Source organism: Mus caroli, unplaced genomic scaffold (assembly GCF_978045245.1).
Source record: "Mus caroli unplaced genomic scaffold, Mus_caroli_1 scaffold_5, whole genome shotgun sequence".
Taxonomy (NCBI): Eukaryota; Metazoa; Chordata; class Mammalia; order Rodentia; family Muridae; genus Mus; species Mus caroli.
Window position 1 is genome coordinate 68,146,291 of NW_028227260.1, and position 16,679 is coordinate 68,162,969.

At 42.3% G+C, this 16,679-nt stretch overlaps 1 protein-coding gene across 1 annotated transcript in view; it reads right to left on the reverse strand.

Moving 5' to 3' along the window:
- Positions 1–266: 266 nt before the first annotated feature.
- Positions 267–16,679, reverse strand: part of Kif4a (kinesin family member 4A) — a 102,729-nt gene continuing 86,316 nt past the window's right edge. Inside the window, exons 20-30 of the mRNA XM_021152906.3 lie at positions 15,232–15,387; positions 15,017–15,117; positions 13,209–13,338; positions 11,569–11,739; positions 10,948–11,055; positions 9,946–10,023; positions 9,313–9,411; positions 8,684–8,860; positions 2,698–2,814; positions 1,207–1,329; positions 267–996 (exon numbers count right to left, since the gene is read on the reverse strand). Of these exons, the coding sequence (XP_021008565.1) occupies positions 796–996; positions 1,207–1,329; positions 2,698–2,814; positions 8,684–8,860; positions 9,313–9,411; positions 9,946–10,023; positions 10,948–11,055; positions 11,569–11,739; positions 13,209–13,338; positions 15,017–15,117; positions 15,232–15,387 (1,461 nt within the window). The 3' untranslated portion in view covers positions 267–795. The remainder of the gene's footprint in view (positions 997–1,206; positions 1,330–2,697; positions 2,815–8,683; positions 8,861–9,312; positions 9,412–9,945; positions 10,024–10,947; positions 11,056–11,568; positions 11,740–13,208; positions 13,339–15,016; positions 15,118–15,231; positions 15,388–16,679) is intronic.

The following is a 16,679-nucleotide window of genomic DNA, read 5'->3' on the forward strand; positions in this document are numbered from 1 at the left end:
TCAGGGTGTAGCTCAGTGATAGAATGTTTGCCTGGCATGTCCGAGCCCCTTTGCTCAATCGCTATCCCTGTAAACAAAACAAACCACCAAACAAAACACTAGGCAGCCTTCCCAGAAAAAGGAAGGATGTGTATTTGTGGGGAAACTGAAATGGATCTCTTTAAGACTTCCCAGGGGATGAAGAAAACATGCTGGAATTTTACTTCTTCCTCTATCATAGAAGGATCTCCTTCAACTAGTAGATGAGCTAAGGTTTATTTATTTTCTTAACATTTTTAAAATGTTACATTCACTTCAGTAACACGTGTGACAGACAATTGAAGGGTTTGTCAAGTCTGGCTTTGGAATGGAGCAGGAAAGCTCCCTGCCCAATTCATTAGGTGTGGTGAGGGAGTCGAGCCAGGTCTCCATCCTACTCGAGACTCTTCCATTAAGCTGACGCGATCATGAGAGAAGAAGATGTCGGTCTCAGTTCCATGAAGAGACAATTCAACTGCTCACAAAGAGTGAGCTAAACTGTACTGGGGACTGGCTCCTCTAGACTCATCAGGCAGGTCAGTTGGTTCTCTCACCAGTAGAAGGCTCAACGCCTTCTAGAGAAGCAAAGTAGTTCTTTGAAGGCTTAGATAGTAAAGGCCAACACTCAGCCAAGGTCCTCCTCCTTTCAGGGACACTTTTCTCATTTTCTCAATAGGAAGACCTAAAACTACAGAAGTCATTAATTAGTGCTCTTCCCCTCTGGGCTGCAGCCTCGGACTGTGTCCAGGGCAGACAGAAGAGACAACGGCCCTAACCTCAGTGGGACTCTTCTTGGATAGGAGAGCAGCCAGAGAAGAAGCTGGTATTGCTGGCCAGAGCTCGCTTCTTCTTCTTCCCCATGGCCTTATTTTCTTGTGATTCTGATGCTATAGGCTTCAGTTCTGGGTGGTCAGAAGAAGAGACACACACAGGCTGCTTCAGCTGCACCTGATCTGCATCACACATTTCTTTTAGGATCTAGGAAAGATAGAGACAGAAATGAATACACAGGCCCAGCTGAGCCAGTACAAAGGCTCTCCCCTACAACTGCTCTCTCTGTTCGATAAAACACTCCAGTCAGTGTACAGCAATATCTTTCCCTACAACCATCTCTCATAACCTTCTATCAGAGCTAATGCAGAAAAGGATGTGCATGTAGTTTTTGCAAGTCTTGCAGTTGCCACTCACCTTGCTACTGGGAGTTGCACAGATAGGGTGGAAGAAGCTTAAGCCTGAGGTCACCTCTGTGGGATCTTCCAGTTTGAAGGAGTTTTCAGAATCTTGGTTTAGCTCAATAGCATCTGAATTGTCCTGAAATCAAGCAGATAGGGTTATTATAATTTAGCCATCCAAGTTACAAAACAGCCTGGTCCTCTTTAGCCGGGTAGGTCCCAGCTCTGAGGACCTGATCAGTCAATTACTCAAAGCAAACCTAAGGGAGCTACTGTTTGGAGAAGCCATAGGGCTTCACATGCTCTGTCCCCAAAGGCATGGAGTCATGCTTAAGAAGCAGACTCCAAGGACCTGTGTAGGTCTGCAGTGAAACATATTATGAAGGAAACTTGGGTCAAGTTCGGTGCAGTAGCATATATCTGCAATCCTAGAACTTGGAGGCCGTGGCAGAGGGATGACAAGTTTGAGTCCAACCTAGGGTATTTAACAAGCAAGACCTACTCTCAAAACATAAACTAAAACAAAATTAGGCCAAGCCTTGATTATTTCTTTGATTAAAGTTCTACTACCTACAATAGCACCCCGATGGGAGGCTACGTGCATCAGTATTCCTTTCTGATAAGGAAACAAAATCCAAAGGACAGAAGTCACTTAGATCACAAAGTGACTCTGGTAGAGCTGGGATTAAAACTGCAGCTGTTTGTAAGCCAGAGGTTTCATCTTAAGTTACCAGGACCAGCTGTGTATCAGGCAAGTCACGTCAGTTTGCCTCTGGATTTTTACTTTTTCTCTTCTGTTAAATGGAAGCATTGGCCCAGATCAGTGATTTTCTTTAACTGAAAACAGGGACCCCTCCCAGGCCCCAGCGATGCGCCTGACCGACACATAGCTTGCCACTTTAGTCCTCTGGTGCTTACTTAGAAGTCTTTGAAATGAAAGCCCCAAGCCAAACTGTTTCTGTGTAAATGTTTAGGAAGTGCATGATGGATGCTTGTCCCACCGCACTTGGTAGGAGTCTTGGATTATGTAGCAAGAGCTGTAGCAAAGACTTCTAGCCATGGTCACAGGCAGATCTAAGGAGAGGTCAGTGACAAAGAGTAGGGGAAAAAGCAGCAGCAAGCACATTCTTATTTCTCATAATGCCTGGTTCCCTTAGGGTCTCAAGAGCCCTGAAGGACTGACTTCCTGTTTGGAAGCTGTCACCTCAGCACGTGGCTTTCATGCTTCCAGCTGAGCCTCTGGACTAGTCTGATCCTGTGTCCCTGTCTACCTGTAAGTTCTTGCTTTCCTGTTCCTTGTTCCTGTTTCAGAAATCATACGGAAGCTTCCAAGCAAGGCTGGCGGTGAGGGTGGGGAGTACATACCTGAGGAGTGAGCCTTTCTGGGTGCAGAGAAGAAAGGTGGGGATTGCTGTGTAGGAGATTCTGGGTTTCAGGGTGGAAGAAGCAGGATAGAAACTCCAGAGAGGCTCAAAGGGACAGTAAGGGGAAACAATACCATTCCTACCTGGTTCTGATGGCGGTTGCGACACTTTGTGGGGTCACAGCTGCAGGACACATTACAGTCTGACTTTTGCTTCCTGCATCCACATTGCTTGTTCCCGCACCAACCTTTGCAGGAACACTGCAAAACAGGTTTGTGGAGGACACATTACTGAAAGGATTAGATGGACGTGTTAAAGTACCGTCCCTTCACGTGCAAGTCATCTTGATCAAATTCGTCTTCTCTATTCCCTCCCTTCATTTAACCATAATCACCAGAATGTACTGCAGGCTAATTACGAGCAAGTTCTACAAACAATTCAATGCTCTACTTTGGGCAGTATAGCTGAAGAAAGATAGGGGGCCGTCCTAACACCCTCACTGTCAAGTACCAGGTAAACACTAGTCGCCATTTCAAGGGCAAAGCCCTGTAGGCAGCTTGGTAGTACAGTTATGTTTATTTTAGGACTACCGAATCAGAGTTTTGTCTAACTCATATTTTCTTTCAGTGTGCATTTCTACATCGTGTCCAGTGTTAGCTAGGGCTTTGTTCTGAGCACCAATTCAACTCATCTTCAATGTATCACCAAATACAGGAAATAAAACCCTTTATATTTGAAACTGCAGTTTTCACAGCATGTTCTCTCTCTCTCTCTCTCTCTCTCTCTCTCTCTCTCACACACACACACACACACCAGTTTACAATGTAGCCATGTTTATTAGGCTCTAACAATAGCAGAAAACTGGAAGGATGAATAGTTAAGATAACAAAAATTACAATCCAAAAATATTTTGACAGGACTGCAATTATAGACTCAAAGGAGAAAGAAAAAAATACAATAGGGATAAATTCATGTTTAGCATTTAGGTCCCCCTAAATCAGTTGCATAAGGACAATATGTGGGGAGATCTAGCTTTAAAGTTGTCCATGTAGCAGGTCATGGCAGCACAAACCTTTAATCCCAACACTCAGGGAGGGAGAGGCAGCCAATTCCAGGGCAGCCAGGGCTACACAGTGAGATCCTTTCAGAAAACCTAAACAACCCCTTTGAATCCCCAACAAAGATGAATCCAATAGTCCAGTGATTAAACAAGGCCCGAAATTGCAGGGCAGTGGTGGCGCACACCTTTAATCCCAGCATTTGGGAGGCAGAGGCAGGTGTTATCTCTGAGTTTGAGGCCAACATGGTGTACAGCGTGAGTTCAGGGACAGCCAGGGCTACAAAGAGAAATCCTGTCTTGAAAAATCACCCCCCCCCAAAAAAAACCCAACCAAAAAAACAAAAGCAAACAAACAAAAAATCCCCCAAGACCAAACCCCAAACCCAAACCCAAACAAACCCCAAGGCCTGAAATCACAACTGTCAGCATTTTTTTCTCGTCACATCTCTGTGGACTCATCCTAAGTTTATAATAAAATTCAAGATCTTAAGCTGCTTTTCACATGAGAACTATCATGCTTGTTCTGTAGCTATAAAGGAAACCATAATAACATTTTTTTTTCTGATCAGGAGGGTAATATATATCAGTATAAAATTTGAAAGCCCAAACCATGATTTCAATAGCTGTATACAATATTCCATCATCAATTTATTTAAGATAGTCCCGTAATGTTAGATATTAAGATAGTTTTGAAAGAAAACATTTGCTATTATAAATCATGTTGCAGTGAATATCCTTCTACACAAATAGAATCTAAACTCTACGTACAGACAAGACCCTCTATAGCTGGCCCAACTCCACTAACTTTTACCTTTCTCACACTCTTCTCAACACGGGACAGTGACAATGACCTTCTCAGGTACTCTGAAACACAAAGCCCACTTTCCCTGAGGACCTTTCACTGCCTCTTCTCCTTCACTCCCTTTCCCCTCACTGTCTTGTTTGTGACTTCCGCCTGTATCACATAGCCCAGGCTGGCCTTGAATGTGCGGCTCTTCTGCATTAGCCTCTACAGTGCCAGGATTCCAGGTGCCTGGATCCTCATGTTGTTTCGATCTCATCTTAATCATCTCTTTGATGCCTTCCCCATCATCCCTATGAAGTCACCATGACATTTTTTCTTCTCTTCTGTATTTTCTGCTTACTATGTTGTACTGGCTGGTTTTGTGTGTCAACTTGACACAGCTGCAGGTATCACAGAGAAAGGAGCTTCAGTTGAGGAAATGCCTCCATGAGATCCAGCTGTAAGGCATTTTCTCAATTAGTGATCAAGGAGGAAAGGCCCCTTGTGGGTGGAACCATCTCAGGGCTGGTAGTCTTGGTTCTATAAGAGAGCAGGCTGAGCAAGCCAGGGGAAGCAAGCCAGTAAAGAACATCTCTCCATGGCCTCTGCATCAGCTCCTGCTCCCTGACCTGCTTGAGTTCCAGTCCTGACTTCCTTGGTGATGAACAGCATTGTGGAAGTGTAAGCTGAATAAACCCTTTCTTCTCAACTTGCTTCTTGGTCATGATCTTTGTGCAGGAATAGAAACCCTGACTAAGACATATGTCTTTTCCTACAAGAATATGTTCACAATGACAAAGTTAATTGTTGTAGTCTCAGAAATAGTGCTCATTCCCGGCACATAGCTACTTAGAAAAGATTCACTGAATGAATACAGCAAGTCCATATCGATGGCTATTTCCTTACTATATGTATAATTACTGGGTCAAAGAATATAAAAAGTTTTAATATATGTGTTCCTGAAGTGAGCATGATGGGAATATTTTTAAAGTTTCTGATATTTTCAGGTTGCCCTCCAGAGTAGGTATACCAACTTACATGTCTAATAGTATTAAATAAGAATGTCCATCTTAGTCTCCTTTATCAACAAGATACATCATAATAAATTTAAAAATCCCTCTAGCTACTTCGAGTAAGGCAGGAGAAAGGGAAGAGTGTTATGGCCTGCCTTATGGATACCTCTCCATTTATTACTGTAGCCTGGGTCCTTTGTCCACTTGTGACTCATCTAAAGGCTTCAGACATGCACTTTTACCCTGCCAGCACTTCTCTATTTCATCTCCTGGGATAAATATCACAAATGATATCTCAAGGACTGTCTTGAGTGCTTGGACTTTTCCATAGCCAAGACCCAGCGAGGTGATTTATAGACTAACTACTAGTTAGTCTTCACCTATACGAAAGCATTTTCTAAACTCCAGCTGCCATGGACTTCTGCTGTTGCTAATCTTCAAAGGAGCACAGGCTAGTTGGTAGTGGTAATGGTATAGCTGAATGCTCAGGACACACTTGACAGATTGGCGTTTAGGTCACATGAATGTCACACACGTAAGCTATAATTTCATCTTCTCCATCTTCCAAGGAAGCAGATTAGAATACCAGAGAGAGACTCTGATACAACTCTACCAAAACTGCTGGCAACCCACCAGCATATCTCAAGGAACAGCACAGATGGAAAGACTTGCTGGTTCTCAGCAGGGGCTAGAGAAATCTCTGCAAGGGCTGGAGCATTGGCTCAGCAGTTAAGAGTGCTTGCTGGTTTTTTCAGAGGATCTGAGTTCAGTTCCCAGCATCCACATCAGGTGGCTCATAACCAACTGTGATCCCAGCTCCAAGGGATCCAATGATCTGTGTTCAAGCATCCATCCATCCACAGAGACCCACAACACATGACATAAAACAAAGAAAGGAAAGAAAGAAAAGAGAAGAGATGACATCTTGGGGGAAGTGTTCTAAAATGCCAAATTCTACCTCAGATCAATTCAGTCAGAACATCTAGAGGTAGAGTCCCAGGTTCTATTTTAAAGATTTCCCTTGAGAAAAACTAGGGTTGAGGATACCCTTTTACAGTCTGTAATTCGAGCAGAATGTTCACTATGTCTCAGAAGAATAAGATCTGGTTAAATAAGAAGCTCAAAGAGTAGGACTTAGAAGTATTTTCTCCTAAATTTAACACTTGGCACGGCCATGGAAAAGTCACTTTCAAGTTTAGCTCTTCTCTTTATCAGCAAAACAGACAAGAGGAGCTGTTTCCTTTGGGCACATGTGGCAGCACACACCTGCACTGGGAGGCCCAGGCCCAGGCAGGCAGCCAGGCTGAGCCGCATAGGGAGTTCAAGGTCAAACTAGTACTGTAAGTTCTTGTCTTAGAATACAGCAAAAGTAATAAAGATTTATCACCTAGCCCCAGGTGATAAATGAGAAATATTTAATGACGATTCCAGTGCCTTAATAAAAACATAATTATCTTATTCCTCACAAGTGATACACACACACACACACACACACACACAATATACCATCATATAAAGGTACTATTGTTAAAATTTTGACTAGTTCTTGGACACACAAGACATTAGTACTGGAAGTAATCTCTTCTGGTTTCATCTCTTCATTGTACACATAAGGGAATGCAGGCCCAGGCAGAGCAAGTGCCCTGCCTCAATCAACTATTACTATTACTATTACTATTACTATTACTATTACTATTAGTATTACAGGTTACTCACTCAACTAGTGATAAATTCCACACTAGATAAAACCCAGGCCTAATTTAGCTTCTGAGTTGTTACTCTGTCTACTATAGCATGTGACCTATCATTTAGGGTCTCCTTACTGAGGAAGCTATTAATTCTGAGAAAGCCATCCTTTTGGGGCCCGTTACAGTATCCCTTTTAGTAAGCAAAAGATGGTTAAACAACAATAAAGATGGTCTTCATGTATAACTAATGTGTCTTCCAAACAGTCTGATCAAGAGTGGACAGAGCATTTGCATATTGTGGGGTTATTAAATAGGAGGAATAGAGTCAACTTAATCTCTTTAAAGTTCATGCATACTCACTTATCAAGCTAAAAAGCATCATTTCACAGTGTTTTAGAAATTGCATATCATTCATATTAGGTAGTATTTCGTTACAATATTTGCTATGCTTCAGGATTTTCCCAAAGATACAAAAAAGACAGCCATGCCCTGCTTCATTTTGTCCCAAGACTGTGATTTGAGTCTCTGCCATTTCTACTGTAGCCCACAGCAGCAGTCACCTTCCTCACTGTCATCTTCTCAATCTGTACCTCTGCTGGTTGGCCCTAAAAACCAAAATTTTTCTTCCTAAAAACCCAATTCTTCCCCCTGAGATGAATGAATGAGTGATGATGATGACTGAAGTTCTAGATGTTTCCTTCTAGTCCTCTGTTAGAATTCCCCATCAACGCACTCTCCATGTGGCTTGCTTCACTTTAGCATTTGGTTTTATAAAACTAGTCCAATCAAGAGTGCTTCTAGGAAGCTGGAAAGTTAAGTTAGAAGCCATTCTCTAAGAATGTGGTTACAGGGCATAGGTGAACTAGTGGTGATGAACCATAGTAGTTTAGAAATTAATGTTTCAGTATAAAACAGTTGTATTTAGCAAGTATGGAGAAATAGCATTGTGAAAGTTAATAGAGTGCACCTTGAAGTCAGAATGGTTTTGAGCTGGGCATGGCATTGTAAGCCCACTTGTAATTTCAGCACTCAGGAGGTTTAGGTAGGAAGACTAGGAGTTCACATCATCCCAGGCTTCAAGTGATTTCAAGCCTAGCCTGGAATTATATGAGGCACCATCTCTAAATCAAATCAAACCAAACCAAACAAAACCACAACCTTTGTTCCTTGGCGTTGTAAGAAAAATTCACTTCCCTCTCTGAGTTTGAAGTCTATCTCTGTAAGAGGCAAATAATAAATACCTTTGTGGATTTTGGAATGATTATTAAAAGATGATATGTGATAATGGTTGTTGGTTCAGCTGTAAAAGGCCATACAATATGGGCTAGGATGATCACTTGGGGATCTGCTTTAGTGAAGTGATCCTGAAAGATCAGAGAGCCAGCCAATTTAAATGCTTAGGTGCCTGCTGGCCTCATATGTAGTCCATACAGAACTAGTCCAACAAGTCTCTGTCAGTGGAGTCAATGCCTCTGAAGGAACTCCACGGAGTTAGGATGCAGGGCAGGGATTGATTAGAGTCTCAGAAGCTAGCCCAGTGAGAATTAGCCTAACAAGGAAGGATGTTAGAGAGTTGGCTCGTACCCCTTGGATGCTCTTCTTGGACACCTTGACTAGTTTTGTTGGGATCCACTCCTCATCAGCATGGTCGTCACTGTCCTCATTGTCCTGCTCAGCCACAGAAGGCTCTGAATAATACTGCAGCTCCTCGATGGCGAAGCTTTGCTCTAGGCATTTTTCCTTAATGCGGCAAGGTTTGGGCTACAAAAAAATAAAAATAAAAATGAGGTAGTCAATAGTTTTAAAATACATATGATACGCCATCTTCTCAGTAACTTGCTGGCCGTTATTTACAGAGATTTCAGACTTCTTAAATATATTACACTTGGTTTCGCTAATCACAAAAATTCTGCTTTAGCCTTGCATAGACTTCGATGAACTAGAAACTGGAGGTGACTCAATCTGAGGGAGGAAGAGAGGAGTCATGATTTAATAAGATAAGCATCTCTGGATGGACAGCTGAACATAGCTCTTCTGCTCTTTCTCAGCTGGGTTACATAATAACTGTGCATGATCGACCCCAAGGGCCTGCTGAGGAAGCTGGACGCCTGGTTTCCTTAGAATTGTACTCTAGTTTTCTTTGGGACTCCTTCCTCTTATAGCCTCTGACAAATGACAAGTTTAGTACACTCACTCAGGCCTGAACATTTTACCTTAGGTGGAATATATTCAAAGGAAGAGTCTGGAGACTGGAAGATATTTCTTGTGAGATGGGGTTTCTGTTTGCTGGCTACTTGGAGGAGGGTCAGTTTCTGTTTGAATAGGAGAGACAAAGTATATAATGTTAGGGCAGATTTGGGGAATATTCATGGCTAAGGCAAAGATTTCAGACCTGAGCTAGCTTTCTTGTATTGTTATACAATACATGTGAGGCCCATGACAGGGCAGTAGTTGGAGGACTCTAACTTTCTCAGATCACAACTAGATTCAGGAGGAGATATACTTTATTTTTTGTTTGTTTCTTTGAGAGTTTTATAAGACAGAGTCTTACTATGTATCCTTGGATGGCTGAGAGTTTACTATGTAGACCAAACTGGCGTCAAACTCATTAAGATCAGCCTGTCTCTGCCTCCCAGGTGCTGGGATTACAGGTATATACCAACGTGCCTGGCAAAAACCTGTGTTTCTAACGCTTTGAAATGTATATGACGGGATCACACAAAAAAACTCAATGGAGACGACACAAAACCAGCATAAATCTAGTTATCAAACCAGGGGCTGTTTCCAAGGGCTAGCCTCAGTGGGAGTCTCCTGAGGCTTATCCAGTGGGTGGAAAGTCGTCTTACCTGCTTGATGGCACTGTTTTCTTGGAGAAGCTGCTGATTTTGCTCACACACTTCTTGCATCTTCCTAAGCTCTTCCTCCTATTTCCAGATTGCACAGTTATAGGTGGGGTTATTTTGGGTCCACATGAGTTACTAAACAGCTCAGATGAAAACACTACTTTCAACTGTCTAGTAGCTGATGTTTTTTTTCCCTCTCTATTTCAGTATTCCTCCAACATCCCTGAATACACTTGAAGGAAGCAAACATTCTTACCCTTTCCCATTCTTACCTATAATGTGCATAGCACCTAACTCAATTTGCTGGCAGTTAAGGCAACAGGATTCATGAATATAACTCTAACCAGTCTGGTTATGTCTTAAGGTGTGAAAAGCCGAGGGAACCCTGGAGACTGACTCTACGTTGGACTAAAGTAGTGCTCCAACATGTTTCTAAAGGGCGTGGTGTTCCCAGCCTTTGAAAGAATTTTAGATCCTGGGCATTTTAGTAACATGTCAGTCCTCAGATCAGAACAAGCTCAGAGAGGTACATTTGAATGCCCTTAGGAATTTTTCGATTTATTTTTTATCATTTTTAATTATGTGTATGTGCCTTTGAGTGCAGATGCCTGGAGAGGCTGACGGCCAGGTATGGGATTCCTCCTGGAGCTGGAGTTTACATGGACTCATGAGCTGACGGACCTGTACCGAGAACTCAGGCCCTCTGCAAGAACACTGAGTGGGCTTCACCACAAAGCCCACTTTAGCCCCTGCCATCAAGATTTTAAGGAACTACTAGATGAGTGCGCCTCTTTAGCTCTAAAGCTCAGGGTTAAGGTGCAAGAATCAGGAGTCCTGAGTATGACATGGAGGCTTCAGTTTTAGTCCTGAAAGTTAGGCTTCCCCCTAACCAGATCCAACAGGACCTCAAAGGAGTAAAAGCTCTGGATTGTTGGTGGTTAGTCACTTTCTGCTGCAAGCACTATGGCCCAGATGAGTCAGGATTCTCCATCATGTTTTGCATACCTGACATTTTAGTGTGCTCAGCAGCTGCTGTTCCTTTTCACTAACTGACTCCTCCAGCTGCTTCTCTGTCACCTGGCATTGCTGCAGCTGGCTGAGAAGGTACAACACCTAAGGAAAGAGAGAGACAGCACACGGTTGGGGGGGGGGATCACAGGAGTAGGGAAAGGATGTTCTCTAGCTCAAGCCCTGGTCCATGGAACTTCCTTGTGAGCTAAAGAGGAAGAATGTCTTGTCTTTTCATGGTCCAAAGTGATAAACCTAGGAGAGGTGTTAACCTCTCTGCATGTTCACCTGAAAATTTGAGCCAGTGGTTAGGAGCCACTTAGACAAGTCTCTTCTGTTTCCGGTTACTTACTTGCAAAATGTGGAAAAGACCACATAAACTTTCGAAGGAAGCTTCATGGACCACTAGTGTCTGTTTATTTTTCAAATAGTGACAGGGTCTCAGTATAGTCCAGCATGGCTCTAAATTTAAGAGGATTCTTCTGCCTTCCCTTCCCAGGGTGCTAGGCTTACAGGCATCAGCACCATGACAGGCAGCTTCTATCCCTTTTAAAAACTAACCAACCACAGGCAGTGGCGGCCCATACCTCGCCGTAACTCCTTCTCTTGCTCAGTTACCTTTTCTTGGTGCTGTTGCTCCACTTTGACCAGCTCTTCTTTTAACTCTGTCTCTATCTTAGCAAAATGATTTTGCTCCTCAAACAGCATCTTCTGCACTTCAATACAGCTGGACTTGCTCTGATTCAGGCTGCTTTCAAGTTTGCTCACCAGTATTTTGGAGGAGACGAGCTGAAAAGATAAGAGAAAGGCATTGCATTTGCAGAACGATCTATCTTCTCCCATTCTTTGGGCACCTTTCTTGAAACACTTCGAGAAGTGTGCTTCCAAGAAAGTCTAAATCCACTCTCATTTCCCCCCATGTCATGTGGACTCTAATAGTGAACTGAAACACTACTGCTGGCTTTAATTTTTTTATTTTTGGTGTACATGAGTATTTTCCGCATGTACATCTGTATACAATATGTCTGGTGCCTGCAGAGGCCTAAAGAGGGATGTCAGATCTCCTAGAACTACAGTTACAGATGGCTGTGAGCCACCACATGGCTGCTAGGAATCAAACGTGGGTTCACTGAACCATCTCTCCAGCCCCTTAAAAGGAATATTTTATTCCTAAGCCATAAGTTGATATTTATGCAAAGACAGGGTAGAAGCTACAACTGGGTCATTTATCTGTTGCTCTGTTTCAAGGTAAGAATAAACCTAACACGGACAGTATCTGACAATTCCAAAATTCTGAAACTTTTAAGTAGACCTTAAATTTTAAAGGGGAATTCACAGGACCCAGCTTATTAGCCAAGTCTGTCTCAGAATCTTTGTTTACATGTTAGAACTCGTAGATGTGATCGCTGAAATTGTAGATCTTTCTAGATATACCTCTTTAGGCAAGACCGATATCCTGTACTGGCCTACTTTGATTTTTACTATTAGCCCAGATAATGAGCAGTATTCCTAAGACTAGTTAGGATTACTTAGCAGAATAAATCTGTTAGCCCAAGACAAAAATGTATAAAGCACTGCAATGTGGATTTGGGAACTATATTGCTTGAGTGATTACTTTGATTCATCTTCTGACAGTTTATGATGAACCCATACATTTAAGATCAGTGAAGAAAGCTGGGTATGGTGGCACACACCTTTAATCTTAGCACTCTGGAGGCAGAGGCAGTCAAATCTCTGGGATTTTAGAGGCCAGCCTGGTCTACAGAGGGAGTTCCAGGACAGCAAAAGGCTACACAGAAACACCCATGTCTCAATAAAAACCAAAAATAAAAAAGAAACAAACAAAAACAAAAAAATCAATTTTCCTTAAAATGACTCTATCTATCTAAAATGATTAAGTTTTCTACTTGAGAGGGTGTCTCAAGTTTTTAAATACACATCTCATACATGTTTGTCAAGGTAGTGTAATACTTTATGCTTAACCAGTAACAACTTCTGGTTTTTTTCTAGTGACAATCAATAGCTCACATAAATGTATACTTGCTATATATATGTCAGGCATGCTGACTATCACATTTCTGATCTTTCTAAGTAATTGGCTTGGACTTACTACTAACCACTGCCTACTCATTAAAGGTTTTAGTGTTGGTATCACTGCGGTTGCTACCATGAAAAGTAGCTACGGCACTAAGAAAGTGTCCCTTTGCACCTTATACTTTGAGCTTCCCTAGAGCTCTTGCTAAGAAGAATGGCTTTACCTCTCCCACTAAATACTTTATGGCGCATTTGGCTTCGAGAATTGTGGCGATACTCTCCCAGCGCTGTTTCGGCCGGTCTTCACTTTCAGCATCCAGCAGCTTTTGCTGTAGGTCCGCAATCTGCGCACTCCTTCAAGGGAGAGAAGAGTGAGATTTACTGTCATCAGCCTTGACAGCAAGGAGAAAGGGAGGGGCTATGAGTAGAAAAGGAAAAGAATTTTATGTGTGGGATGATCAGTTGCAAAGTAAGCCACCTGACTCAAATTTTATGTGGTATTTCTAAACCTGTAACAACAGGAATCCCAAGGAAATATCCGAATGGCTTTTAATTTTATTAAATATATACATTGAAACTTAGGAAAAAACTCCACCTTTTACTTCTTTCTTTGTGCATATATAGGTTTAGGGGTGAGCACATCATGGTGCGTGAAGTTGCTGTTAGTTCTCTGTCTCATTGTTTTCTCAATTATTTTGTTTAAAGTCAGGTGTCTGTATACTGTATTGTATTTGTGCTGAGGCCTGCCCACCTAGCAGAGCTGGCGCCATTTTGTTCCATGCCCACCAGCTATTTCATCTTGTTGCTGCAATATGCCTGCCAGTCACTGACATAGAAAAATAACTCAGAGCAGGGTCATGTTATGTTCTCTATGTTAGGAGGTTTGTTAATCTTAAGAAATTCTACAACCATAAGCTTTAGGTAGGACCCATCAAATTGAAGGTCAGTATGAACTATTATGTCTAAACTGGCTTGAGTCAGAGCCAGCTATCAGCAGTACTTCCAGCACCTGCAGATGAGCTCACTGTGGTTTTGACGGTTTTAGCCTTTATAAGCTGGCCCTGAGAACTGTCCCATGTGCAGCTTTCAGCTCATGAGCCTGTGCCATTGCCCCGGTCAATCAGTCTTTAGGTGTGCTTAATAAACCATCCTTCTGTGACTGGGATTGGTATTTGTATGGTTTGTGCGGCAACTTCTGGAACCCAACAGTCTGATTATTTTATTATTTTTATTTTTTCAAGACAAGGTTTCTCTGTATAGCCCTGGTTGTCCTGGAACTTGCTCGGTAGACCAGGCTGACCTCCAACTCAGATCCACCTGCCTCTGCGTCCTGAGTGCTGGGATTAAAGGTGTGTGCCACCATTGCCTGGCTCATTTTTTTTCATTCCTCATATATTCTAGTTTTTAACCTCCTGTCAGATGTGTAGCTGGCAAAGATTTTTTCCTATTCCATAGGCTGCCTCTTCACTGGAATGATGGTGTCCTTTAACATACAAAAGCTTTTCTTTTTTATTTCACGAGGTCCCATTTGTCAACTGTCAAAAGCAAGTGCTTCTGGAGTCCTATTCAGAACAGCCTTCCTGTGCCTCTCAGTTGAAATGTGTTCACTCTTTCCTCCTCTATTGAATTATGGTGTCAGGGTTTTGAGCTATTTGGAGAATCTAGCTTCATTCTTCTCCATGGAGCTAAGCAGTCTGAACTATACCATTTGTTGAAGTGAAGATGTTGCCTTTGCCACAATGTGTACTGTTGGTCCCTTTGCTAAAACGTTTCCAAGGATCCCCAACTTCATTTTACAGGGAAGAATGGCACTTACCTCATCCAGCATCATAACGACAGTCTGGCACAATGGATCTAATCTATATAGCACAATATAACTTTGAACACACAGGTTCCAAACAGTTAGGTTCTTTGGGGGTTTCTTCCCTGTAAAAATCTTTTGAAAATGAAGGAAACTCTTGAAAAACTGGATTGATGATGCCTATGCGGATTCCAGGCATAACATGTCCTGTTTCAGATATAGCCTCATTACCTGAGCTCCAATTCGGTCTCTAGGCTTTCAATCTGCTTGGCAATAGAATCCTCTGCTCCGGAATCTTGACCATGTATTTCATCGTAGGAAAATGTGCGCCTCTGCAAAAATAGTGGGCAAGAAGGTGGGATTTAAAAGGAAAGAGTCCTCTAGCGCAGTGAGGATTTGCTGGAAATTCCGTGGGGTTATTGACAGCATGTTCCCATGGCACTTACTCGGAGTTTAAGAGGTGGGTTCTCTCCAGATTCTCTTTTCTCTTTGAGTTGTGCCACATCCTGAGCCAGGATCTTTCTCTCTTCAAGAAGGTCATTCAGATGTCGCTTGGCTTCCTCAGTACTGACCATAACCTCAATTTCATTTCCAAGCCAATTCTAGAAGAGAGATCAGTGATGTGTGAGTTGGGGATGAGAACGACAGGGGCTAGATCCAGTTGAACTTAATTTCCCTTGGACCAGAGCCGACGAAAGCAGAAGTGAGATTTTTATGTGTGTCGATGTCACTAAAACCATCCCTTCTCTAAGAACTGCTATCAGTAGTATTCCCAGTCACAGAGGCTTTGTATAGCAAACTTTTCTCTAGCTATCCTACTACTATTTATTGGTCTCTATAATATTGGGGTCTTTTTGCCACTCACTAGTCATGACATGTTTAAAGTAGATGGTGGATAAGGGGCTGGAGAGATGGCTCTGCAGAGGATCCACATTTGGTTCCCAGTACTTATGTCAGGTGGCTCGTAAGTACCTGTAACTTAAGCTCCTAGGGATCTATGCCTTGGGCCTCCCTCAAACATCTGCACTCATGTGCAAACAGCCACACACACACACATTAAATATAATGAAATAAAATAAAGCATAAATAAAGTAGATGGAAAGGCTTTAAAAATATAATTATTTTAATTGACTTTTTAGACACAGTAACTTTGAAGGCTGGACATAGCTTATTGGTAAGCTCACGTTCAAAATTTAACTCCGAATACCAAAAAGGGAAAAGGAAACCAACCAACCAAATCAAACAGGTAAATAACCAATCAACCAACCAACAAAAAACCACAAATTCGAGTTGGAGAAAGCTCTCAAAGGAATAAGATCTGTGTAAATTCAAACCAGACAAAATTCTAGCGGGTGGGAAGAGGGCTTAAAGTCCTGGTGCTACGGACAGCTATCAGGTGATGAAGAGTTCGTGTGCTTTAGCTCCTGTTAGGTAGACCATACCCCTAGGGATGGACATACAGCAGAGTATTTGGGCAGCACAAGTTGGACTGCTGGGGTTAAAATAAAAACAAGGACATGAAGTTGGTTGGGTAGGGAATTGGAGGTGGGTCTGATGGGAGATGGCAAGGGAAAGGTGTGTATGATCCAAATACATTATACCAAATTCTCAAAGTATTAGTAAAGACATGTAAACAAACAACTACCTCAAAGTCCCAGTGATCATTCCTGAGAGTATTTAGGCTGATGACAAAGCTATAGTATAGTAATTAGTTAGTGATAAAAAGAAAGTTGGAGAGGCCACATTTGTATCAGATAAGTAGAATGCCTAGATAAGACTCCTATCATGGATAAAAGGGCCCATTTCATGAGGGGGAAAATAATTCTCAATACAAAGCACCTATATCTGTGAAACAATCATCTTTAAGCCAACAAAGACAATTGAAGCAACAACT